This window comes from Lethenteron reissneri, chromosome 61 (assembly GCF_015708825.2).
Source record: "Lethenteron reissneri isolate LAM-NWPU_2019-01 chromosome 61, ASM1570882v1, whole genome shotgun sequence".
NCBI lineage: Eukaryota > Metazoa > Chordata > Hyperoartia > Petromyzontiformes > Petromyzontidae > Lethenteron > Lethenteron reissneri.
The window spans coordinates 7,587,414-7,614,389 of NC_083839.1; the positions used below are offsets into that span (position 1 = coordinate 7,587,414).

The following is a 26,976-nucleotide window of genomic DNA, read 5'->3' on the forward strand; positions in this document are numbered from 1 at the left end:
GCTCCAGGTTCAGCAGCAGCGCCTCCAACTCTTCCTCTGAGTGAGCAGCAATTACCAGATCATCGGCATACATAACATGGTTGAGCAATAGGGAGCCATCCCTTGACCGCACCCGGGCATCGATCAGCCTCCCATTGTATCTGTACCAGATGGAAATTCCTCCAGTACAGCTATTGAAGGCTTCACGAACTACGTGGTCGAAATAGATGTTAAATAATGTGGGAGCCAGAGGACATCCCTGTCGCACCCCAAGGTGTCCAGGGAATGGCTCCGACTCCCGGCCACATAGTTTTACCCGGGCCCGCTCACCATCATGAAGGTCCTTAATGATCATGAGCAGAGGGTGGTATCATAGGCCTTGACCAGGTCAATAAAGCAGAGATGTAGGTCTTGTTGGAATTCCCAACACCTCTGTTGTAGCAAACGGACAGAGAATATGGCATCTGTGTAGGACCACCCTTTCCTGAAACCACATTGAGGCTCCGCAAGCCTCTCCTCAGTGTGCCTGGCAAGACGATGTTGAATAATCCATGCCAGAACCTTTCCCGGCACACTGAGGAGTGAGATGCCCCTGTAGTTGTTACAGTCTGTGCGGTCCACCTTCTTAAAGAGGGGGACCACCAGGGCATCCTTACAATCCTGTGGAACCCGTCCAGTGGTCCGGACTGTTATTATGATGTCATGTAGGGCAGTCTGTGCACAAACGCCACCCTCCCTCAGCATTTTGCTTTGGAGATCATCTCAGCCCGGTGCCTTTCCTGGTCTCAGACTCTGGATCACCTTTAGTACTTCCTTAACAGATGGCACCTCAGCCAGCCACTCACAGGGGGTGACTTCCTCTTCCAATATTTGAGACACCGTAGCCTCAGCAGGGTCATCCCCACTTTGTTCCACGTTATCCAGGCTGATGTCCCCTCCCCCAGGACCTCACAGAAATGCTCAGCAAATCTGCAAACCTGTTCCTAGGAGTCGGAGATTGGATCACCAATCTTTCCCCTAATGATGGTGTAATAAACCTTTTGGAGACGGCTTGTGGAATCGGTCCTTTTATTTCACTTCTTCAGTTCACAAACACTCAACGTTGCTGGCAGGCAACGGGAAGCGGGCAGACAGCCACAAGAGACGCACCGCCACTTGGCACCCGGAGCTCCGCTCGCGCGTGGCCCCTCTCTCTCTCTTCGTTCCGTGTCTGACCACGTGTCTCTGATCTCTCCCCTTATTTAACGCCTGGGTCACGTGGTACACTCCCGCCAATCCTTAATAGCCTGCGGCGAATGTTCCAGATTCCCCATCAACTCCCAGGACCACGCCCTTTACTTGTCTTCCCATTGGCTGAGGCCAAGACCAGCAGAACTAATCACCCTAGCTGACATCCCGTGATCACGCCGAGGCCATGCTCCCAGGCTCTCCCCCCATTGGCTGTAGAGCAGGACCGGCAGAGCCGATCACCACGTGAGCCGGACATAGGCTCTTATTACAATGGTAATAGGTGTGGCACTGCAGATTACTTTTTTTTATGGAATTAAAGAGCGAATTGTGATCGCGGGCCATTGAGGCAGACTCCATCTCCTCAGCAACCTGCGACCACCACCCATCCTTGCAGCACCTCACGGCTCTCCGAACCTCCGAGCGAAGGCTTCGGTAAGCCTCCTCATTCTCTGACATGGGATGCTGTAGCCGATGAGAGTGGGCCTGTCACTTTTTCTCAGCCAGCTTGAACACCTCATCTGTCAGCCAGGGTTTCTGGGTAGATCTGGACCATGTAACTAAAGTAGCCATTGCAGCTGCATGAGCCACAGTCCTAAACCTCGCCCATTTCCCCTCGACATCAGGAGGAGTGGGGGACGATGGCAACCCCAGCCGCAAGCGATGATTCAATTCTCGCTTGCAACTTTTATCAGCTAGCTGAGACCATGCCATTAAGGGTTTGAATGGGGTCCTGGGTGTACACCCACCACTGGAGTGGAAGAATGGCAAGCGCATCTTACATATGACAAGTCGATGGTCAGTGGGCAGATCAGCTCCACGGTAGGTCCTGGTGTCAAGGACATGGGCCTGCATCCGCTGTTCCGTCACTATGTAGTCCAGCAGATGTTCTTGCTTGGACCTGGCATGCATCCATCATGTTGTGTGGATGCGTCAATGCCAGAACAGCGTGTTGGTAATTTCAAGCCCATGAGCTGCACAAAAATCTAGCAGCATCTTGCCGTCGTTATTGAGCTGATCTGGCCCATGCCTTCCAATCATTCCAGACCAGGTGCCAGCATCATGACCAACTTGGGCATTGAAGTCACCCAACAAGATGACTCTATCCCGAGGGGCCACTTTAGCTAGCACCTGTGACAGGAGGTCATAGAAGGCATCTGACTCATCGGTCTTGCCTGCATCCCTCCACGGATGTTCGTCTTCGTTGGGGGCATAAGTAATCACAACCATGACTCCTCGCCTCCGGTTGATGGGAAGGCGAGCCCAAAGTAGCCTGGGGCTTACAGCTTCCCACACCTCACCGCCACGCTCCCACGCCCCCTTCATTCTTTTGTTCAGAAGAAGAGCCACTCCCTGTTGTTTGGCAGTCTCCTGCCCCGAGAAAAGGACTGTCCACCCGTCATGGTGGCAGGACCCAGAGCCGGTCCACCGGACCTCCTGAATACCACAGAGATCCAGCTCCCGACAGAGGAGTGGCAGCCTTTCCTCCGCAGTGAGCGTTCAAACATTCCACGTGGCCACACATAGTGATTTTTTGTTGTTTCTGGAGGAGCCCTGAGGGTGAAGATTCAGTCTCCTGGTTCCGCCAAATGGGGTTTGGCCAGGAGACAATTTTGTCGTCGTGGTTTAGTGGTAATTAATTGAAGCTGGAGGGGTTACCAGTCCCTCGCACCCGTCCAGAGCCCCCATTTGGCCGCTGTGGTGGTTACAAACGCCATGAGGGGAAAGGCCAATCGGAATTGGCCCTCCCCCCACAGCACTGCCCACGACAGCGTTGCCCATCCGGCACCACGAGGAGGTAGGGGGTTGTTTTGCCGCACCACCACCACCGTCAACCACCACCACCGTCAGCACCGACGGCCATCCGCAGCCTCCACCATCAACATCAGCAGCACTTCAGCTGATACAGCGACAACATCCATCCGTCAAAATTGACCACCAACCATCATCACCACGCAGCTGAGACATAACATCAACAACTACCACCAAATGCCTGGTACAATTACTGTGGTCACATCACCTAGCGATCAATGTTCATGTGGTTGATGCTGTTGATGTTGTTATTATTGTTGATGATGTTATAGATGTTGTTATTGATGTTGTTGATGACGATGTTCTTGTTGATTATGATGTTGTTGTAGATGATGTTGTTGATGATGAGGTTGTTGATGATGATGAGGTTGTTGATGATGATGATGACGAGGTTGTTGATGATGATTATGTTGTTGTTGATGATGTTGTTGTTGATGTTGTTGTTGATGATGAGATTGTTGATGATGATGAGGTTGTTGATGATGATGATGACGAGATTGTCGATGATGATGTTGTTAATGATGTTGTTGATGTTGTTGATGATGTTGTTGATGATGAGATTGTTGATGATGATGAAGTTGTTGATGATGATGACGACGAGGTTGTTGATGATGATGTTGTTGTTAATGTTGTTGTTGATGATGTTGTTGTTGATGATGTTGTTGATTATGTTGTTGTCGATGATGTTGTTGTTGATGATGTTGTTGTGATGATGTTGTTGTTGTTGATGATGTTGTTGATGTTATTATCGATGATGTTGTTGTTGTTGATGTTGTTGATGTTGTTGATGATGTTGTTGTTGTTGATGATGTTGTTGATGTTGTTGTTGATGATGATGTTGTTGTTGTTGATGATGTTGTTGATGTTGTTGATGATGATGTTGTTGTTGATGATGTTGTTGATGTTGTTGTTGATGTTGTTGTTGATGTTGTTGTTGATGATGTTGTTGTTGATGATGTTGATGTTGTTGATGATGTTGTTGATGTTGTTGTTGTTGATGTTGTTGTTGATGATGTTGATGATGTTGTTGATGTTGTTGACATTGTGCGCAGGGCTGGAAGCGCTTCCTCTCCGCGTGCTTTGTGTTTGACGCGGCGCCCCGGAGCCACGCTGACGCCGTCGCTCGCTGCGCATCTCAGGGGGCGGCACTCGCCAGCGTCCACGACCGGTGCCTCGTCGTCGCCCTCGTCATCATCGTCACGATCATCACCGCACTCATCATCATCGTAATCATCACGATCATCGCCATCATCATCATCGCCCTCATCATCATTATAATCATCACGATCATAATCGGCCTCATCATCACGATCATCACGATCATCACCGCCCTCATCATCATCGTAATCATCACGATCATCATCGCCCTCATCATCATCATCACGATCATCATCGCCCTCATCATCACGATCATCACGATCATCATCGCCTTCATCATAATCATCACGATCATCACCACCCTCATCATCATCATAATCATCACGATCATCATCGCCCTCATCATCACAATCATCACGATCATCATCGCCCTCATCATCATTATCATCACGATCGTCATCATTGTCATCATTATAATCATCGTCGCATCATCGTCAGCCACGCGTTACGCACAACGGCGCGTGTCGCGTTACGACTAGTGCCGTTGGCTACGTACGGTGCGAAAGAAGTTCAGCGCATACGTAGCGTACGTACGTGGGGAGCGGTGGTCGTAGCGGTTAGCGCACTGCCCCTACGAACTTCGGCGACCCGAGTCCGGTTTTCCGCTCGCGACCGACACCGGTGACGATTATCCAAATGGGTCGCCCGGTTTGTTTCGTGTAAAACATCGCCGCCGGGGAGACACAGGCGGCCGGGTGTTGCAGCATTCGCCGGCCTTCGTTAGATGCTCACTGACGGCACTTGCCCCAACGCACCAGCGGAGGCTACACGGGGGATTTTTGCCTTGGCTAGGTTCGAGCAGGCGTTCATCACCAGCCAAATCGGCCTGGGCTCGCTGGGCTCCTATTGGCTGGGCCTGAGCGACGTCGACCAACCAGGGACCTTCAGGTGGCTCGACGGAAGGCCGGTGACCTACACACACTGGGGAGTCAACCAGCCAGGTAGCCCGCTCACGCGCTTGTTGCGGTTGTTGTGGGTGTTGCGGTTGTTGTGGTTGTTGTGGTTGATGCGGTTGTTGCGGTTGTTGTGGTTGTTGCGGTTGTTGCGGTTGTTGTGGTTGCTGCGGTTGTTGTGGTTGTTGTGGTTGTTGCGGTTGTTGTGGTTGTTGTGGTTGCTGCGGTTGTTGCGGTTGTTGTGGTTGTTGCGGTTGTTGCGGTTGTTGTGGTTGCTGCGGTTGTTGCGGTTGTTGTGGTTATTGTGGTTATTGTGGTTGTTGTGGTTGTTGCGGTTGCTGCGGTTGTTGCGGTTGCTGCGGTTGTTGTGGTTATTGTAGTTTCAAGGCCACGAGGCCGGGGCTGTGTTGACGATGGTTGTGGTTGTAGTGGTTGTTGTTGTAGTGGTTGTTGTAGTTGTGGTTGTTGTTGTTGCGGCTGCAGGCGGCGATGCGGCGGGCTGCGTGGTGGTGGAGGCCGGCACCACGGCCGCGGGGCTGTGGAGCGTCAGGAACTGCACGCGCGGAAGGGCCGGCGCCGCGTGCCGGGGCCTCCCGCAGGGGGTCACGGCCCCCCCGCCCCCCACCCCGCCCGGCCCCACCCCCACCCCCCTGCCCTGCGCCGTCGGGTGGACGACGTTGGGCAACCACGAGTACTGCTACCAGGCAAGGCCTCGTCACATCGTCGTCATCACGTCGTCATCGTCACGTCGTTATAATGCTCATTAACATGACCGATCGTCATCATCATCATCGTCGTCGTCGTCGTCATCGTCGTCATCGTCATCATCGTCGTCATCATCGTCGTCATCGTCATCACGTCGTTATCGTCACGTCGTCATAATGCTCATTAACATGACCGATCGTCATCATCATCATTGTCACATCATCCTCACAAACGTCGTCGTCATCGTCGTCGTGATCATCTTCATCGACAAGGTGTACTGCTTACCAGGCATACGCCATCGTCATCAACGTCATCTGCATCATCATCATCATCATCGCCATCATCTACTACGCATATGATTACCGAGCATGATGTCATCATCATCATCGTTTACATCATCACCACTCCACTCCACTCAACACTCAGCTACAGCTCAGCACCCCCCCCCCCCCCTCCGGCTCACCCCCTCCCACCCCTCGCTCACCCACCCACCCCCCCGCTCACCCCCCCCCCCACTCACCCTACCCCCCACCCCCCCCACCCCCCCCACTCACCCCCCCCCCCCCACTCACCTTCCCCACTCACCTTCCCCACTCACCCACCCCCCGCTCACCCCCCACTCACCCCCCCCACTCACCCCCCACCCCCCGCTCACCCCCCACCCCCCGCTCACCCCCCCCCTACTCACCTTCCCCACTCACCTTCCCCACTCACCCCCCACCCCCCGCTCACCCCCCCCCCACTCACCTTCCCCACTCACCCTCTACCGCCCGCTCACCCCCCACCCCCCGCTCACCCCCCCCCCACTCACCTTCCCCACTCACCCCCACCCCGCTCACCCCCCCCCCCTGTTCACCCCCCCCCACTCACCAACCACCCCCGCTCACCCCCCCCCCCGCTCACCCCCCCCCACCCCCCGCTGACCCCTCCCACTCACCCCCCCGCTCACCCCCCCCCCCGCTCACCCCCTCCCACTCACCCCCCCCCACTCACCCCCCCCCGCTCACCCTCCCCCGCTCACCCCCCCGCCCCGCTGCAGCTGAACTTCGTGCGTCTGCAAGGGCGCCGCACGTGGGCCGAGTCTCGTGAGCACTGCCGCCAGCAGGGCGCCGACCTGCTGAGCTTGCACGACCGCTCGGAGGCCATCCTGCTGCACAAGATCTCCAGGTGGGCCCCGGGGCCCACGCACCGGGGGGGGGGGGGGGGCCTGTCGATGGCGTCGTCGTCGTTGTTGTCGCTGATTCTTTTTGTTGATTGTTTTTGTTGATTGTTGTTGATCTGCTGCGACAAGGCGTCAGCCGTTTCCAGATACCCACTACTGGATCGGCCTCAATAGCCTGGACCCGGACAAGGGCTTCGTGTGGAGCGACGGCACGCCGGTGAGCGCGCGGCCGGCGCACTCGCGCTCACCAATTCGCTCACCCAGTCGCTCTGCCACCCGCTCGCCCGCTCACCCAGTCGCTCTGCCACCCGCTCACCCGCTCACCCAGTCGCTCTGCCACCCGCTCACCCGCTCACCCACGCGCTCGCCGCACTGCAGGTCGCAACACTTGTCTCTCTCTCTCTCTCTGCTTCTACCACTCGCTCTGCTCCCCACTTGGAATTTCTCTCTCCTCCCATCGTCGTGATTGTCGTCGTCATCGTCACTGTCATCGTCATTGTGGTCATTGTTGTCGTCATCATCGTCATTGCGGTCATTGTTGTCGTCATTGTCGTAATTGTCGTCATTATCGTCATCATTGTCAGTATCGTCATCATTGTCGTTGTCGTCATTGTCGTTGTCGTCGTCGTCGTCGTCATTGTCATTGTCGTCATTGTCGTTGTCATCATTGTCGTTGTCGTCATCGTCGTCGTCATCATCGTCATCGTCGTTATCGTCGTCATCGTCGTCATTGTCGTCATCTTCATCACCATCATCGTCGTCGTCTGCGTCTCCCAAAAAAACAAAAATGACCCTCGCCCCAATTTAAACGGAGCAGCGCCGCCTTCTTCTGACTCGCACTGCTTGCCCCCTGCTCTCCCCGCTTGTTTGTCGGCCGCCCCCGTGGGGCCCTCCCGTGGCCCAGGTGTCGTTCAAGAACTGGGGGCGCGGGGAGCCCAACAACTACGGCAACACGGAGCACTGCGGCGAGGCGAATCGGGGCTGGGCCTCCGAGTGGAACGACATCGACTGCAACGCGTTCATGAACTGGGTGTGCAAGGTGGCACGAGGTGAGCCTGGGTGAGGGGTCGGGGGGTGGGTGGTGGGGGCGGTGGGTGGGGGGAGCCAGGATTGAGAAGGAGATGTACGAAACGTGGACCCCCCCCCATAATGGAACATCTTTGCCGGTTAAAACATTCTGGCTGGCCTGTCTACCTTCCATCCTGGGTGGAACCAGGCTGGAGTGTGTGATGAGCTCACAAATCCTTGAAAGATCTGGACAAAGTCCCATCGGTGAGCTCCTCTGGCAGGCAAGGCTGTGTTGGCTGGGTCATGTAGCCCGCATGCCCAGCCACCGCATGCCTAAACAGCTTTTGTTCGGCCGGATCAAGGGGCCTAAACGGGCGTGGCACAGGCTAGAGATGAGATGGAGTGATGTGGTACAAGAGGACGTAAGAGCTGAGTGGATTTACCGATAACTGGTACCAGCGGTGTCAAGATCGGCCTCTGTAGAGGAGGCTCGTGAAGGACGCTACTGGGCAGTTGGAGGCAGTCACCCTCCAGCAACAACGGAGGGCGGAGGAGCGACGCTCACAACAACGAGCGGAGCGCTTGGCAGCTAGAACACAGCAAGTTGGCACAGTAGGGGGCCAGGTGGTGCATCGTCCAGTCATCTCGGTTAGTCAACCCGTGGCACCTGGGTCTATCCCGTGATCTCCTACCAGCGGGCATTCGACACTTTACGTGCCCTTGACGTGCACATGGCCTGGCACAAGCGCCGTGGTGACGTTACCGCCACTTAGTGGTAAATGGCGGTTGTTGTTGTTGTACGTGCATGGGGAGCGGTGATGCTGCTGTTAGCGCGCCGCGCTACGAACCCGGCGACCCGAGTTCGATTCCCGCTCACGGCCAACACCGGTGACGATTATCTGAACCGGTCCTGGGCCTCCCCTAGATCCACTCAGCCTCTAATGAGTACCTGGTGATGGTGTGTAAAAACATCGCCACTTTCGGGAGACAAAGGCGGCCGGGCGTGGTGCTGGCCACCAACCCGCTTCGTGTGCCGTGCCCGCCTCCATAGGTGCTGCTTGCTTAGCAGCACTTTCCCCGCCAGTCTGTCAAGGCTATACGGGGGATCTTTGTCTTGTCCTTTGTTGTTGTTGCAGGCGTTGCTGTGAAGCCACCGCCGACAGAGCCGGCCCCAGGTGAGAGGGCTCCTCCTTTCGACCTCAACTTTCCACTGCTGATGTTTCACACGCACACAAAGACAACGATCCCCCGTGTAGCCTCAACAGACTGTTGGGGCAAGTGCTGTTAGCGAGTGCCTATGAAGGCCGGCACGGCACACGAGGGGGTGGGTGGCCAACACCACGTCCGGCCGCCTTTGTCTTCCCAGTGACGATGTTTACACGCTGTGCCAGGTACTCATTTGAGGCTGAGTCGACCTCGGGGAGGCCCAGGACCGGTTCAGATAATTGTCACTGGTGTTGGCCGTGAGTGGGAATCGAACCCGGGTCGCCGGGTTTGTAGCGCAGCGCGCTAACACATACACGCACATACACGCACATACACACACGCACACATACACACACACATACACACACACACGCATGATCCTGTGAAAACCAAATCTGTTATAATCCATAATAGAGGCTTGTTTGGCTTAGATCGCGTAAATATATAAATGTGTCGTTAGAGGCTTGTCGTTAGAGGCTTGTTTGGCTTAGATCGCGTAAATATATAAATGTGTCGTTAGACCACCACCCGACACAGCCAACTCGTAAGGGTTGTCACGTAAACAGAACGTGCCAATTCGTCACTAGTACAGCACACGTGTATAGTGTAGTGTATAGTAGTGTATAGTGTAGTGTATAGTGTAGTGTATAGTAGTGTATAGTGTAGTGTATAGTGTCGTGTATAGTCGTGTATAGTGTAGTGTATAGTGTAGCGTATAGTGTAGTGTATAGTCGTGTATAGTGTAGTGTATAGTAATGTATAGTGTAGTGTATAGTCGTGTGTAGCGTAGTGTATAGTGTAGTGTATAGTGTCGTGTATAGTCGTGTATAGTGTAGTGTATAGTGTAGTGTATAGTCGTGTATAGTGTAGTGTATAGTGTAGTGTATAGTGTAGTGTATAGTAGTGTATAGTGTAGTGTATAGTGTAGTGTACTAGTACAGCACTAACCGGTGTGTTGGAGAGCCAAGCGACAACATTTACAATCTGAGCAGCGCGACGTTTCGCCAGTAACTACAACCAGCTTCATCAGGCGACAGCCAGATCTGTGGAGAAGTCCACCTGTTCGAAAAAAGCCTGCGTGTTACACTGACCAAAGATTTTGTTGTCGTCATTATTATTGTTGTTATTGTTGTTGATATTGTTCTTATTGTTATTGTTGTTGTAGTTGTTGTTATAATTGTTGTTATAATAGTTGTTGTTATTATTGTTGTTATAATTGTTGTTGTTATTGGTGTTGTTATTGTTGGTATTATTGTTATTATTGTTGTTGTTATTATTGTTGGTGTTGTTATTCTTGTTGTTATTATTGTTGGTGTTGTAATTGTTATTCGGACTCTGTCTTCTCGACAGACCTGTTCTTCATCTGAGGACGGCTGCTTGAGTTGTGGCCGAAACGTTCGTGAGAAAAGGGAAATAATAAAATAATAAAAATAAAACATAATAAAAAAAAAATTTCACTGTGAGAATTAATAAGACATAATAAAATAAAATTTTCACTGTGAGAATTAATAAAACATCTGTATATATAAAATCGCAAATCTGTCTGTCTGTCTGTGTGTCGCCGGACCATACGCAGTTTCATTGGATGGCGGTTGCCCCTGGCAACGGGTAGCGACGCATTCGCTGCGGGGTGGACGCCATTTTTAATTCCCGTTAAAAATATGCGCACGCATTAACACGCGACTCTGAGGTAAATTCATCAAAGTTTCACGTCCTCTTCACTCCCCCCCCACCCCAATGTGTGCAATTACTATTATAGGGTCGGTAGATAATAAAATTATAGCGATTAGACAGTATTATTGTAGCGCGGGGGGGGGGGGGGGAACGGCACCCGTACCCAGCCTCAGCCGGGTGGGCAATTTAGGCGAGGCCGGAGGCTCTGCACGGTACTAGGCCTCGACACCCCACCACACTATAGGCCGTACATATTACTGCACAGCGGCCGAGGAGATCGTGGCTGGGGGGGGGGCAGGGGTAGCAGCCCATCTGTGTATATATGTAAGGTTATTAAGAAATATATTTTTCATCCGGGCAACGCCGGGTACTTATGCTAGTAATAAAATAAAATTCTCACTATGAGAATTTTATTTTATTGTTTTTTTATAATTATTTTATTATTTCCATTCTATGTGACTTTACCGAAAGAACCAAGAAGATTATTGTTGTTTTTGTTATTATTGTTGGTGTTGTAATTGTTATTATTGTTATTATTATTGTTGTTACTATTGTTATTATTGTTGTTGTTATTGCTGTTGTTATTATTGTTATTATTGTTGTCGTCATTACGCTTTACCCCCCTTACTCCGCGTGCCGCAACGCAGCGCCGGGGCCGTTGGGGTCTCAGTGGGTGGTGCGTGGCGAGGTGGAGTACCTCCTCAACGACTCGCTGAAGCTGCCCTTCGTGCCGGCGCGGGCAGCCTGCCGGAGCCTCGGCGGCGAGCTCGCCTCCATCGCTGACAAAGAGGAGTGGTTCTTCCTCTATCGGAAGGTGACCCGCCGCTCACGCTGCCGCTCACGGCGCTGGTGATGCTGATGCTTTCTGCTGATGCTGCCGGCGATGATGCTGCTGCTGATGATGCTGCTACTGATGATGCTGTCGGTGATGATGATGATGCACTCACACACTCCGTCAATAACCCACTCACCTACCCACCGGCTCACACACACAATCAATCACTCACTCACTTTCTCACCCACTCACAAACTAAAACACTCACCATCTCACTGACCCACTCACTCACTCAGCACCCCACTCCATCAATCCCCCACTCTACTCCCACCATCTCACTCACCCACTCGGCACCCCACTCAATCAATCCCCCACTCTACCCCACCATCTCACTCACCCACTCACTCACTCGGCATGCTACTCCATCAATCCCCCACTCTACCCCCACCATCTCACTCACCCACCCACTCGGCATCCCACTCAATCAATCCCCCACTCACCCCACCAGCGGGGGGGTGAGCAGGGGGGTGGTGAGCGGGGGGGGGGTGAGCGGGGGGGGGGGTGAGCGGGGGGGTTGTGAGCGGGGGGGTTACCTTTGCCCCTTCTTCTTCTGCTGCGTAGGTGGCGAGGATGGCGCGTGACGAGCAGTGGTACATCGGCCTGGAGCTCGGCATTGAACGGAGACCTCGGTGAGTTGGCGCCACACCGGGGGGCCGCACCTGCGAAGGCCCACACGGCGCACGAGGGGGGCGGGTGGTCGGCGCCACGCCCGGCCGCCTTTGTCTCCCCCGGTGCTGATGTTGTACGCGGCGTGCACCGGGTACTCATCTGAGGCTGAGTTTGACCGTCGTTGATGTTGTTGTTGTCACAGCTGGGGGAATGGTACTCCCGTCTTGTGGTAGAGTTGATGTTGTTGTTGATGTTGTTGTTGTTGTCACAGCTGGGTGGATGGAACTCCCGTCACGTGTGAGAGTTGTTGTTGTTGTTGTCACAGTTAGGTGGATGGAACTCCCATCACGTTTGAGAGTTTTTGTTGTTGTCACAGCTGGGTGGATGGAACTCCCATCACGTTTGAGAATTGGGCTCACAACGAGCCCAACGACGCCAACATGGAGGAGAGCTGCGGCACGATGTACTCCAGGAACGGTAAGAGATCAACACTCTGCACCTACGCCGCCTGTCCCCCGAGCCAGCGCTTACCCGTCCGTCGTTGTTGGGGGGCGACGATCATGGTGATGACGACGATGATGATGGCGATGGCGATAGGGATGACGATGATGATGATGACGATGATGATGACGATGACAATGATGACGACGATCATGATGGTGATGAGGATGACGATGGTGATGACGACGACGATGGTGATGACGACGACGATGATGATGACGATGACGACGATGACGATATTGATGACAATGATGATGCTGGTGATGACGACGATGATGGTGACGACGACGATAATGATGACAACGATGATGACGATGATGACGGTGATGATGATGACGACAACGATGATGTTGATGACGATAATGATGACAACGATGATGACGATGAAGGAAGAGTAGGTCCAAAATGACCCTATGGCGGAGTCACCCTCTGGAGCCCCCTCTCAGTTGAGGCCTCCCTCGCAGCGGCACTGTGGTGGCTAGGAGATGTTAACTACCTCGCCTGGTGTACAGGAGGTCGTGGGTTCGATCCCAACCCTGACACCTACTGCTGTATATTTGGAGTTTGCGTGTCTCTCTTTCATCATCATCACAGTGGCTAGGAGATGTTAACTACCTCGCCTGGTGTACAGGAGGTCGTGGGTTCGATCCCGACCCCTGATGCCTGCTGCTGTATATTTGGAGTTTGCGTGTCTCTCTCTCATCATCATCATCATCACGGTGGCTAGGAGATGTTAACTACCTCGCCTGATATACAGGAGGTCGTGGATTCTATCCCGACCCTGACGCCTGCTGCTGTATATTTGGAGTCTGCGTGTCTCTCTTCCCGTGGACGCATGGATTTCTCTCCGTGGTCCTGTGGGGTTTTTTCCCCCTCCACATTCACGATCAACAAAATTCACGTTTTGAGATCATTTGGCCGACAATACATTTCCACGCGATGATAAAGCCCGCTCCGTTGAGCCACCATCGATTTGTGACAGCCAGGTCGCTTCTGCAAAAGGAGCTCTGCATACTCGTTGGTTCTTTCGGTAAAGTCACGTAGGTGAAAAATAAAATAAATTAAATCACGACGTATTCTTAGGTTTTTTCGGTAAAGTCACGTAGGTAAAACATCAAAATTAATAAAAATAAAATAAAGATCACGAAACGTCGTGATCTTTATTTTATTTTATTTTCATTAATTTTGATGTTTTACCTACGTGACTTTACTGAAAAAACCTAAGAATATGAATCCTTGCAGTCACGAAAGCTTCAAATCTAGAATTAAATCACGACGTTTCGGGCGCAACACAAGCGTCCGTCATCAGGTGGGACAACCACAGCAAGAAACAATTGCTGAAGTGGGCAAAAGGGTTGCGGTAACAAGAGGCTATATAGGTAAGAGGGGGGGGGGAGTCAGGGAGGAGAGATAGAGAGGGGGGTTAGGGGTAGGCGGAGTTTAGTGAGCAGCACTCCACTCCTCCTACAGTACACACCTCCTACCCTTAACCCTCTCTCTATCTCTCCTCCCTGGCTCCTCCCCCACTCTCTTCCCTATATAGCCTCGTGTCACGGCAGCCCTTTTGCCCACTTCAGCAATTGTCGGGTGGTGGAGGGTTACGACACATTTATAAATAACGCGATCTAAACCCAAAAACGTTGATTATGAATTGTTTCTTGCTGTGGTCGTCCCACCTGATGACGGACGTTTGTGTTGCGCCCGAAACGTCGACATTTAATTTATTTTCTACCTACGTGACCGGCTACATTTGCAACAAAGGAGAAACGCTATCAGGGCAAATGGAGCCCATCAATGTTTGCAGACTACTGCTGGACAGTGACAAGAGGCGTTCCATTTAATGAATACAAGAGACAAGCCAAGAAGCGCTGAGTAGACACCGAATAAGGACTAAACTATGTGCTTATATACACATAATAGTTTTTTGCCTTTTGTTTCATAATAAATTGTAAGTATATAACCCTTTTGCTGATTTTTTAAGTGTTACAAGTGTAACGGGTTCCGGAGACACTTGTAGAGGTAACTTCTTTATTACAATACAACACTCCAACAGTCCAACTCTCCAACAGTCCTGATACTCTGTTACAGCCTAGGTACACAGCCTAGATACTCTACTCTGGCTACGCTCCGGAACTCGCCCTCACAAGGTCGTAGAGTCGGGAGTTCCAGAGTCCCAGCGCTGGCTCTCACAGCATCCCAGGGTCTTCAGATGGCTGGTCGTGGGTCTTGGGTCTTGAGTTACAACTGGGCCCCGATTGTCCAGGGAGCTCTTCTTTTATGCCTGGTCCAACAAGGGGTGGGGCCGTGTGCGCCACCAGACATCCCACAGAGCACACACAGCCCCCCCCCCCCGTTGGCGGCGCCCAGAGGCTTAAGCGTCTGGACCCCCTGGGAACCCAGCGCCTGGCGCCCAGAGGCTTAAGCGTCTGGACCCGCCCGGGAACCCAGAGCCCCCAGCAGCCCCTCCCTTCTTATGTCACTACACATGAACAGGACGGATGATATGTTATGTAAAGCAACTATAAAGACATGAACAGACCTAGGTTTGAAATTTACTAGTAAAACTCTACTATCTATTCTAGATTTGAAGTTTTCGTGACTGCAAGGATCCATACTCTTTGGTTTTTTCGGTAAAGTCACGTAGGTGAAAAAATAAGACTAAAAATAGAAATAATCAAACTAAATCGCAAAAATATGGAACGCTTCACGAATGACACGCAAATTCGTGAAGCGTTCCATATTTTTGTGATTTAGTTTGATTATTTGTATTTTTTCACCTACGTGACTTTACCGAAAGAACCAAAGAGTAACTATACTATCTACACAATATACATAGACGTGAAATGTAAAAACATAAATATCTTCAGAACAGTAGCCAATCAGTTGGTTTGTCATTTTTGAAATTCAGAACGTCAAAATCCATAATAAACAGCACATTTCATTTCTGAAGCAGACGCCGATTAACAAATTGGAGACCAGTCTTATTCGGCGGCTTCGGGGATGCCGGATTTCTAAACACGCCGGATAATCACTACATCATCGTTATTTGAAATAGCAAATTTTTGCACTTTCTCGCATAACATTAAATGTTAGGTGTTGTGTGTATGTTTTTGCGTGTGTTTTAAAACGTGTTTAATAAGCATACAAATAGACAAAAATAAATTTGCAACTGTAAAAAGTTCCTGTATTTACTGTACCGAACTTATCACTCCAATCTCGAAGACTCTGCACGATGGGGCGATGTTCGTAGCACCACTACGTAGCCGCCCTTTGGCGTTAGTTCCAAGTTCATTTAGTTCAAGTTCATTTAGCCTCTGGGCTGACACTGCTAGTCAGACGAGGCCCTAAAGAAGGCTGCTACTGTCACTGGTGTAGGCCAATCAATTTCAAAGACAACGCCATTGATTATTATCAGAGCGTGTTTGTTTGGAAGTTCACCAGAAGGAACCTGTGTGGTTAATGCGAACTTGATCCCTTGCAAAAAGGTTTCTATTTGGTGTTTGAACATCTTAACACCTTCTTGGTTCTTTCGGTAAAGTCGCAATACAATTCTCACGACGTTGCGGCCACAACGCAAGCAGCCGTCTTCACCTGAGGACGGCTGCTTGCGTTGTGGCCGAAACGTCGTGAGAATTATTTAATTATGTTTTATTTTTATTATTTATTTCCATTCTACGTGACTTTACCAAAATAACCAAGAAGATGAATCCCTGCAGTCACGAAAGCTTTAAATCGAAATCTTAACACCTTTTGTTTTTCATTTTCCAGAAAGGGTGAACACTGATTATGTTTTTTTTATTTTTTGTCACACACCACTACGCTCTTGTTTCAACACAACCACGACGTGTTTGACGATCGCCGGACTCGTTTACAGCATTTGGAGCAGTTTCTCCCGGTTTCCCCGGCATCGGCCCGGGACTGCCGGATGAAATGTTAGAAGCTGCCGGATAAGCGTGCGGTGCTGGATTATAATCGATGATCAACTGGTGGCTTCGTAGTTTTTAGGGGGCCCCCTTTCCCTCCGGCCTTTTTACACAAAACTTACGACGTGGGGTGCATGCGGTGTGGCGGTGGGTGCGTGGGGGTGGCGATTGCCCCGCTCGGTTTTCTGCGGCTGGCGCAGGGAAATGGAACGACATCAACTGCGGCGTGCCCCTGGTGTTCATCTGCGAGCGCAACAACGCGTCGGCCGCGGGGCTTCCCACGCTCCCCCCCACCGCCCCCACTGCCGGCGGCTGCCCCTCCGACTGGCTGCCCTTTGGAAACAAGGTACGGGCAAGTTCTCGCGTTACGAAAAATTAAATTTCGTTCCCGGAGACCCGTTTGTAAGTCGAATTGGTTCGTAAGTCGAACCGTTGGTAAGTCTCGCCGGGAACTCAACAGTTGCACCGTGTATTTAAATGCCCGTATGGTTAGTGTTATGAAAAGCGTTACGGTTCAACAAAAAGGGAAGCTTTGTTAAACTCATAAATAATAATAAATGTAAAACAATTATATTTCATGGAAGCTGGTTCGTAAGTGTGGTCGTTCCTGAGTGCAGGCGCTCGTGAGTTAGGGCGCTCATAAGTCGAGGACCGCCTGTATCTGTTTCTCCCCACGCGAATCGATTGGCAGGGAAGCAGTCTTCGAAATAATGAAAACCCAACGTAGCAGCGGCACCCCCTCCTGGAGCACGAGTCCCGGGACTTGGCGTGTGTCTCTCCAGGATAGTAATAATAGTAGTAATCATATCAATTATGACCAAAGTAAGTTTCGTGGCGAGTCCTCGATTTACGAAATGCAACGTGACGTGAAACAACGTAAATAAAACAACGCACTTCACCACCTACGATATATTGTCGGCAAGATCACAAATTCCGGTCTTGGAGCCTTTAAATGCCGAGCTCAGCCATGGACATCTCCTAGCTTCGCCACAGGCCGAGTAGGGGCGAGTCTCTGAGCTGCAGTGTACCAATGATTATGCCGATTTAGATATATGTGAAAAGGACTGGGGACGAGGCAAGTATAGTTCAACTCTATCGTTTATTTGCAGATAACGTGCAAACACATAGAGACCATACGGACCATGCGACACTCCAGGATGCGCCCCGAGCTTTCTCTCGGGCCCCCTATATGTCCTGTATGCCCCCCCCCCCCCCTTTTTAGCAGGTTATCCTCTTTCTTCCAATCTCCTTACCTCTTTATCAACCGTTCCTTATTAATTATTTGAATCTTCCCGTCCCTTCCCTTTGCACCAATCCGATTTGAATGCTGTGATGCCTTCCAATCAGATTTGGGTGGCGGGCGTCGCCCACCAAGCAGTTTGTCAGTGGCTCTGCTACTTGTAAACTTTGCCAGCTTGGTGAAGTCGTTAAGATTTCTGGCAGGCTACCCCCCCCCCCCACACACAGACATAGTGTTGGCCACCAGACATAAACCCTCACAGATGTACTCACGTCTGATGCGGTCACCACATCTACGCCTCTATATAAGGAACGAAACAGGTGGACTTCTCCGCAGATCTGGCTGTCGCCTGATGAAGCTGGTTGTAGTCACTGGCAAAACGTCGCGGTGCTCAGATTGTAAATGTTGTGGTTTGGCTCTCCAACACACAACCGGTTAGTGCTGTACTAGTGACGAATTGGCACGTTCCGTTTACGTGACAACCTTTACTAGTTGGCTGTGTCGGGTGGTGGTGGGTTCTAACGACACGTTTATATACTTACGCGATCTAACCCAAAAAAAAGCTCTTATGTCCGATACGGCTGTTGTTCACAATTGCACCCAATACACAAAAAAATATACACACACATTCCTGAGGGGGAGGTAAAACAAAATTTGGTTAGAAATTTGCAGAGATTTCTTGTTTACATGTAAGTACCGAAAAAAGATGACGAAAGATACCCAAAAGGATGTCCTGTAACAACTTTAAATCTAACGAGTTAATTTAGAGTACTCGCCAGGGATGGCAGCCGAGATTGCACTTAGCGAGGTTAGTACAATGGCGATGTTGTACAGTGTACAGTGTGGCGCCATCTTGTGGTGGTGGCGGTGCGGCTGTCGTTGAAGTGCTCCGTGTGGTGGTGGTGCGGCTGTCATTGAAGTGCTCCGTGTGGTGGTGGTGCAGCTGTTGTTGAAGTGCTCCTTGTGGTGGTGGTGCGGCTGTCGTTGAAGTGCTCCGTGTGGTGGTGGTGGTGCGGCTGTCGTTGAAGTGCTCCGTGTGGTGGTGGTGCAGCTGTCGTTGAAGTGCTCCGTGTGGCGGTGGTGCAGCTGTCGTTGAAGTGCTCCGTGTGGTAGTGGTGGTGCAGCTGTCGTTGAAGTGCTCCGTGTGGTAGTGGTGGTGCAGCTGTCGTTGAAGTGCTCCGTGTGGTGGTGGCGGTGCGGCTGTCGTTGAAGTGCTCCGTGTGGTGGTGGTGGTGCGGCTGTCGTTGAAGTGCTCCGTGTGGTGGCGGTGGTGCGGCTGTCGTTGAAGTGCTCCGTGTGGTGGCGGTGGTGCGGCTGTCGTTGAAGTGCTCCATGTGGTGGTGGTGCGGCTGTCGTTGAAGTGCTCCATGTGGTGGTGGTGGTGCATCTGTCGTTGAAGTGCTCCGTGTGGTGGCGGTGGTGCGGCTGTCGTTGAAGTGCTCCGTGTGGTGGTGGTGGTGCGGCTGTCGTTGAAGTGCTCCCTGTGGTGGTGGTGGTGCGGCTGTCGTTGAAGTGCTCCGTGTGGTGGTGGTGGTGCGGCTGTCGTTGAAGTGCTCCGTGTGGTGGTGGTGCGGCTGTCGTTGAAGTGCTCCGTGTGGTGGCGGTGGTGCGGCTGTCGTTGAAGTGCTCCGTGTGGTGGTGGTGCGGCTGTCGTTGAAGTGCTCCATGTGGTGGTGGTGGTGCGGCTGTCGTTGAAGTGCTCCGTGTGGTGGTGGTGGTGCGGCTGTCGTTGAAGCGCTCCGTGTGGTGGTGGTGCGGCTGTCGTTGAAGTGCTCCGTGTGGTGGTGGTGGTGCAGCTGTCGTTGAAGTGCTCCGTGTGGTGGTGGTGCGGCTGTCGTTGAAGTGCTCCGTGTGGTGGTGGTGGTGCGGCTGTCATTGAAGTGCTCCGTGTGGTGGTGGTGGTGCAGCTGTCATTGAAGTGCTCCGTGTGGTGGTGGTGGTGCAGCTGTCGTTGAAGTGCTCCGTGTGGTGGTGGTGGTGCAGCTGTCGTTGAAGTGCTCCGTGTGGTGGTGGTGGCAGCTGTCGTTGAAGTGCTCCGTGTGGTGGTGGTGGTGCAGCTGTCGTTGAAGTGCTCCGTGTGGTGGCGGTGCGGCTGTCGTTGAAGTGCTCCATGTGGTGGTGGTGGTGCGGCTGTCATTGAAGTGCTCCGTGTGGTGGTGGTGGTGCAGCTGTCATTGAAGTGCTCCGTGTGGTGGCGGTGGTGCGGCTGTCGTTGAAGTGCTCCGTGTGGTGGTGGCGGTGCGGCTGTCATTGAAGTGCTCCGTGTGGTGGTGGTGGTGCAGCTGTCGTTGAAGTGCTCCGTGTGGTGGTGGCGGTGCGGCTGTCGTTGAAGTGCTCCGTGTGGTGGTGGTGGTGCGGCTGTCGTTGAAGTGCTCCCTGTGGTGGTGGTGGTGTAGCTGTCGTTGAAGTGCTCCGTGTGGTGGTAGCGGTGCAGCTGTCGTTGAAGTGCTCCGTGTGGTGGTGGTGGTGCAGCTGTCGTTGAAGTGCTCCGTGTGGTGGCGGTGCAGCTGTCGTTGAAGTGCTCCGTGTGGTGGTGGTGGTGCGGCTGTCGTTGAAGTGCTTCGTGTGGTGGTGGTGGTGCAGCTGTCATTGAAGTGCTCCGTGTGGTGGCGGTGGTGCGGTTGTCGTTGAAGTGCTCCCTGTGGTGGTGGTGGTGTAGCTGTCGTTGAAGTGCTCCGTGTGGTGGTGGCGGTGCAGCTGTCGTTGAAGTGCTTCGTGTGGTGGTGGTGGTGCAGCTGTCATTGAAGTGCTCCGTGTGGTGGCGGTGGTGCGGCTGTCGTTGAAGTGCTCCGTGTGGTGGTGGCGGTGCGGCTGTCGTTGAAGTGCTCCGTGTGGTGGTGGCGGTGCGGCTGTCGTTGAAGTGCTCCGTGTGATGGTGGCGGTGCGGCTGTCGTTGAAGTGCTTCGTGTGGTGGTGGTGGTGCAGCTGTCATTGAAGTGCTCCGTGTGGTGGCGGTGGTGCGGCTGTCGTTGAAGTGCTCCGTGTGGTGGTGGCGGTGCGGCTGTCGTTGAAGTGCTCCGTGTGGTGGTGGCGGTGCGGCTGTCGTTGAAGTGCTCCGTGTGATGGTGGCGGTGCAGCTGTCGTTGAAGTGCTCCGTGTGGTGGTGGCGGTGCGGCTGTCGTTGAAGTGCTCCGTGTGGTGGTGGTGGTGCAGCTGTCGTTGAAGTGCTCCATGTGGTGGTGGTGGTGCGGCTGTCGTTGACGTGCTCCGTGTGGTGGTGGTGGTGCAGCTGTCATTGAAGTGCTCCGTGTGGTGGTGGTGGTGCAGCTGTCGTTGAAGTGCTCCATGTGGTGGTGGTGGTGCGGCTGTCGTTGAAGTGCTCCGTGTGGTGGTGGCGGTGCGGCTGTCATTGAAGTGCTCTGTGTGGTGGTGGTGGTGCAGCTGTCATTGAAGTGCTCCGTGTGGTGGCGGTGGTGCGGCTGTCGTTGAAGTGCTCCGTGTGGTGGTGGCGGTGCGGCTGTCGTTGAAGTGCTCCGTGTGGTGGTGGCGGTGCAGCTGTCGTTGAAGTGCTCCGTGTGGTGGTGGCGGTGCGGCTGTCGTTGAAGTGCTCCGTGTGGTGGTGGTGGTGCAGCTGTCGTTCAAGTGCTCCATGTGGTGGTGGTGCGGCTGTCGTTGAAGTGCTCCGTGTGGTGGTGGTGGTGCGGCTGTCGTTGAAGTGCTCCGTGTGGTGGTGGTGGTGCGGCTGTCGTTGAAGTGCTCCCTGTGGTGGTGGTGGTGTAGCTGTCGTTGAAGTGCTCCGTGTGGTGGTGGCGGTGCAGCTGTCGTTGAAGTGCTCCGTGTGGTGGCGGTGCAGCTGTCGTTGAAGTGCTCCGTGTGGTGGTGGTGGTGCGGCTGTCGTTGAAGTGCTCCGTGTGGTGGTGGCGGTGCAGCTGTCGTTGAAGTGCTCCGTGTGGTGGTGGCGGTGCGGCTGTCGTTGAAGTGCTCCGTGTGGTGGTGGTGGTGCGGCTGTCGTTGAAGTGCTCCGTGTGGTGGTGGTGGTGCGGCTGTCGTTGAAGTGCTCCGTGTGGTGGTGGCGGTGCGGCTGTCGTTGAAGTGCTCCGTGTGGTGGTGGTGGTGCAGCTGTCGTTGAAGTGCTCCATGTGGTGGTGGTGGTGCGGCTGTCGTTGAAGTGCTCCGTGTGGTGGTGGTGGTGCGGCTGTCGTTGAAGTGCTCCGTGTGGTGGTGGTGGTGCGGCTGTCGTTGAAGTGCTCCCTGTGGTGGTGGTGTGGCTGTCGTTGAAGTGCTCCGTGTGGTGGTGGCGGTGTAGCTGTCGTTGAAGTGCTCCGTGTGGTGGTGGCGGTGCAGCTGTCGTTGAAGTGCTCCGTGTGGTGGTGGTGGTGCAGCTGTCGTTGAAGTGCTCCGTGTGGTGGCGGTGCAGCTGTCGTTGAAGTGCTCCGTGTGGTGGTGGTGCGGCTGTCGTTGAAGTGCTCCGTGTGGTGGTGGTGGTGCGGCTGTCGTTGAAGTGCTCCATGTGGTGGTGGTGGTGCGGCTGTCGTTGAAGTGCTCCTTGTGGTGGTGGTGGTGCGGCTGTCGTTGAAGTGCTCCGTGTGGTGGTGGTGGTGCGGCTGTCGTTGAAGTGCTCCTTGTGGTGGTGGCGGTGCGGCTGTCGTTGAAGTGCTCCTTGTGGTGGTGGTGGTGCGGCTGTCGTTGAAGTGCTCCGTGTGCTGGTGGTGCGGCTGTCGTTGAAGTGCTCCCTGTGGTGGTGGTGCGGCTGTCGTTGAAGTGCTCCGTGTGGTGGTGGTGGTGCGGCTGTCGTTGAAGCGCTCCGTGTGCTGGTGGTGCGGCTGTCGTTGAAGTGCTCCCTGTGGTGGTGGTGCGGCTGTCGTTGAAGTGCTACAGGTTCCACTCCAACGAGTCCGAGTGGGACACGTGGATCAACAGTCGCAACGTCTGCCGCACGGCCGGGGGTGACCTGGTCTCCATTAACAACTGGAGGGAACAAGGTCAGCGGGTTTCACCTCCCTCCCCCCGCTCCTTCACTCCTTCTCATCTGCTGTCCCCACTGCCTGGAACTCCCACCCCAACTTCATCCCTCAGCGATCTGCCCTGTCCACTCCACGTCCCCGTTCAAGTTCCACCGTGGACGTTACTGGCATCTCCCACCTCATCTCACTCCCCTCCACGCACTTTCCTACCTCTCCCCTCTCATCTCACTCCACTCCCCTCCACGCATTCTCCTGCCTCTCCCCTCTCATCTCACTCCACTCCCCTCCACGCATTCTCCTGCCTCTCCCCTCTCATCTCACTATACTCCATGCACTCTCCTACCTCTCCCCTCTCATCTCACTCCCCTCCATGCACTCTCATACCTCTCCCCCATTATTTTGCTCAAACACTGAGCACTGCACCTGGTGCGGTGAGTAAATATCACCGCCGGGGCAGACAAAAGTCAGCCGCGGTGCTGTCTACACAACTCCGCTCGTGCGCTACGTCGCCCTTCATGGGCACATCGCTCGCAGCACTCGCCCTAACGACCTATATGGGTGGGGGGGGGGGCGATCTTTGTCTCTGTCGCAGCCTTCATTGTCAGCAACCTGGCCGCGGTGAACGGCAGAATGTGGATCGGCCTCAACGATCGAAACATGGAGGGGCGCTTCCTGTGGACCAGCGGCGTGCCCGTCCTCTTCACCAACTGGGCCCCGAAGTCTCCGCGATCGACCCACAGCAGGGTACGGATTCTCGCCGCCCCACCCTGCCTCGTCTCGGGGTCGGGGATGCGCGAACGCAGCTTGTTTGTTGCGGAGGTCCGCGATTCGAATCCAGTTAATTCTGCGGCGCGGTGCGGTATTAACCGTCGCATTGATGCCGCCGCTACTGCTACGCGCCGTCTCCTTCGCTCGCGGTGAACGTGAAACATCCCCGTGACGGCTGTTCGCAAAACAAAAGTTGGCCGTTGTGTGCTTGGCAGTCGCGGTCCAAATTAGAAAGAAGAAACAAAAATCGCGCAGCTAATTTGACTCGATTGGCATTGATTTCCCGTCGCGACTCCCCGTTGTGCCGCTTCGATCGGCGCTGTTTAATCACAGCGGTCACTTCGCATGCACCCCTCAATCTCGGTGGCGGTGTGGTGGTGTATGATGGTGGTGGTGGTGGTGGTTTTGTTGGTGTGGTGGTGTTGTTGGTGTGGTGGTGGGATGGTGGTGGGATGATGTTGGTGTGATGGTGGTGGTGTATTGGTGTTGGAGGTGTAGTGCGGTGGTGCATTTAGCGCTCAGCGCTACGAACCCGGCGAACCGGATTCGATTGCCGCTCATTGCTAACGTCACGGATAATTATAAGAAGCAGTCCTGGGCCGTCCCGAGTTTGAATCGGCCTCATATGAGTGCCTGATGCGGAGTCAGGGCGTGGTGGTGCCGGTCACCCACCCCCTCGTGTACCGCAATGTCGGCCTTCATAGGTGCTGCTACTCGCTTACAGCACTTGCTCCAAAACTGTTACGAGGCTATATGAGCGATGTTTGTCTCTGTCGTGGTGGTGGTGGGGACAGCAAGACTGTGCTCTGCTGCTGGCCACCAGCAAGATGGAGGCCGTGGGGCAGTGGGAGGACGTGCACTGCGATGGGAAGCACGGCTTCATCTGCACGCAGAACAAAGGTGCAAGGCATTCCCTGGGGCACGGGGCCTGTTGTTCATCACTGGGGCCTGTTCGCCACTGGGGCCTGTTCATCACTGGGGCCTGTTCATCACTGGGGTCTGTTCATCACTAGGGTCTGTTCACCACTAGGCTTTGTTCACCACTAGGCCCTGTTCACCACTAGGCCTGTTCACCACTGGGGCCTGTTCATTACTAGGCCTGTTCACCACTAGAACTTGTTCATCACTGGGGCTTGTTCACCACTGGGGCCTGTTCACCACTAGGCCCTGTTCACCACTGGGGCCTGTTTATCACTGGGGCTTGTTCACCACTGGGGCCTGTTCACCACGAGGGTACAGGGCATTGCTCGAGGGAGCTAATTTCACAGGCAGGTTTTCCCGACCAGATATTCTGACTCAACTGTTTGTCTCTTTTGGGTCAGGTCGTCGTGCAGGCACAATGTAAAATTACGACAGCCCTCTACCACCCAGCGACAGAGTCAATCAAACAAAGTTGCCACGTGGGTACACATGCTCCGGATGATTTGGCTCTCCCATCCATGCCGCGTCTATGGGACGCAGCAGCGCCCTCCTCGGTGACGACGACGATGACAGCCACGCAGAGCCGTAAGGACGACGTGGGCCCTGTACCCACTACAGACGGCCTTCCTGCCGACCGCCCCCGCCCCTGTCCCGCCAGACCCATTGCTGCCGAACCGGGAGCAAGCGGTTCCGTTGGCCGGCTTCATGCGTTTTGGCGACGCCGAGTTCCGGGTGCTGGAGACGCCCCTGGGCTGGACGGCGGCGCGGTCGGCGTGCCGGGCACAGCGGGCGGACGTGGCAAGCGTTGTGAGCCCCTACGAGCAGGCCATGCTCGCCCTCATCGTCCACCTCACGAGGCCGCTCTGGATCGGGCTCAACGGGAACCTGGTCAGTCCTGGCAAGGGGTGGCTGTCGTGTCAATTAAGATGATTATTATCGGCTGGACCGATAATAATGTCGTTGTAATAATGATGCGATTTGTGACGGGCGCACGCGCGCGATATTTCGCGACAGTCGAGAGACCACGACTCTAAGGTGCGGAGTGGGGCCTTTAAGAAAGTGGTGGGGCCTTCAAGTGTCTCTTTAAAGTCTGTGCACAACGGTGCTGCTGCGAATGCACAACAGGATAATGGGGGGGGGAGAGGCAGGAGAGTGCACGACCTCCCACTGGTCCGCGTGGGTTGCCAGGCGACAGGCGCGCTGTGTTGACGGGGGTCGCGATGATGCCTGGGATTAGGGGGACAAGCGACCCCTCGCCTGCCCAACGCAGCAGCAGCAGCAGCTTGCCCCCGCACCGTCGCCCTCCACGGGGCTCCCACCGTGTCTCTCCCTCCGTCTCCATCCCTCTGCATGACTGCACCGCAGACCGGCGGCGACTTTGGCTGGACCGATGGCTGGCCGACCTCGGTGACCTACTGGGCGCCGGAGCAGCCGACGGACGCCGGGAGCTGCGTGGCCGCGGCACAAAATCAGGGCCTCTGGACCGTCGCCGACTGCAGCAGCAAAATGCCCGTGCTTTGCAAGAAGTGGCACGGTGCCAACTGCACCGCGACACTCGCCCGCTCGTCCGCCCGCACGCCCGCTCGTCCGCCCGCATGCTCGCCCGTCCGCTCGCCCGCTCGCTCGCCCGCTCGCCCGCTTGCTCGTCTGCCCTTTGCACGCCCGCCCGCTCGCCCGCTCACCCGCACGCCCGCTCGCCCGCACGCTCGCCTGCCTGCTTGCCCACCCGCTCGCTCACCCACCCGGCATCGTCGCGTTTAGGTGTTCACAGTGATTTAGCGATAACCCAGTGGTGGTTGTTCTATCTCGAATATACATTAAAAAAAGTACACGTCCACCGAGGAGATGCAGCGATGGCGAGATCCGTTTGCGTGCGGGGCGGATCGTTGCATCGCAGGATGCTTGAAAAGTGGTAGTGGCGGCTCAGTGGAAGGAGGCCGGTGGATTCATCACGGCTAATGACGACGACGATGATGTACTCTGCGGCCTTCATGCTGTTCTGTCGAGTTATCTGATCCGTGTGCACCTCCCGACCCCCGGCACATGCCAGTCAAGCCACCGACAGTCCCTCCCGAGGTGGAGGGACGCTGCCCGGAGGATCCGAAGGGCACGGCGTGGGTCCCGTTCCGCAGCAGCTGCTACCTCTTCCAGAGCAGCAAGACCATCACCTGGTCGTACGCCATCCTCATCTGCAACCGCCTAGGTGACCAGCTAGCAACCGCGCAACCGCAACATCCAGCGCAACCGCACGTCCGCAGTTGAGCAACCGCAGCGATGGCTGCAACCGCAGCGATGGCTGCAACCATGAGCACGACTCAACCGCAGCGGCCAAATGCCCGTGCTCTGCTGGAACTGATCGTTTTCAAGGGCAGGTGTCACGGCATCGACACTGGAGCTACCCCGAGCAGTGGGGGGGGGGGGGCTACGCAGGCAATGGGGAGGGACTACCCC

The 26,976-nt window shown here is 54.3% G+C and overlaps 1 protein-coding gene across 1 annotated transcript in view; it reads left to right on the forward strand.

Annotated features, from left to right (window-relative positions):
• LOC133358277 (macrophage mannose receptor 1-like) overlaps window positions 1-26,976 on the forward strand; it is a 55,276-nt gene that overhangs the window by 15,846 nt on the left and 12,454 nt on the right. Inside the window, exons 10-26 of the mRNA XM_061576514.1 lie at window positions 4,071-4,186; window positions 4,969-5,117; window positions 5,553-5,773; window positions 6,814-6,941; window positions 7,066-7,153; window positions 7,841-7,985; window positions 9,081-9,119; window positions 11,472-11,638; window positions 12,221-12,288; window positions 12,645-12,745; window positions 16,893-17,038; window positions 22,743-22,854; window positions 23,429-23,580; window positions 24,399-24,504; window positions 25,184-25,413; window positions 25,891-26,059; window positions 26,576-26,728. Coding sequence (XP_061432498.1) covers window positions 4,071-4,186; window positions 4,969-5,117; window positions 5,553-5,773; window positions 6,814-6,941; window positions 7,066-7,153; window positions 7,841-7,985; window positions 9,081-9,119; window positions 11,472-11,638; window positions 12,221-12,288; window positions 12,645-12,745; window positions 16,893-17,038; window positions 22,743-22,854; window positions 23,429-23,580; window positions 24,399-24,504; window positions 25,184-25,413; window positions 25,891-26,059; window positions 26,576-26,728 — 2,290 coding nt within the window. The remainder of the gene's footprint in view (window positions 1-4,070; window positions 4,187-4,968; window positions 5,118-5,552; window positions 5,774-6,813; window positions 6,942-7,065; window positions 7,154-7,840; window positions 7,986-9,080; window positions 9,120-11,471; window positions 11,639-12,220; window positions 12,289-12,644; window positions 12,746-16,892; window positions 17,039-22,742; window positions 22,855-23,428; window positions 23,581-24,398; window positions 24,505-25,183; window positions 25,414-25,890; window positions 26,060-26,575; window positions 26,729-26,976) is intronic.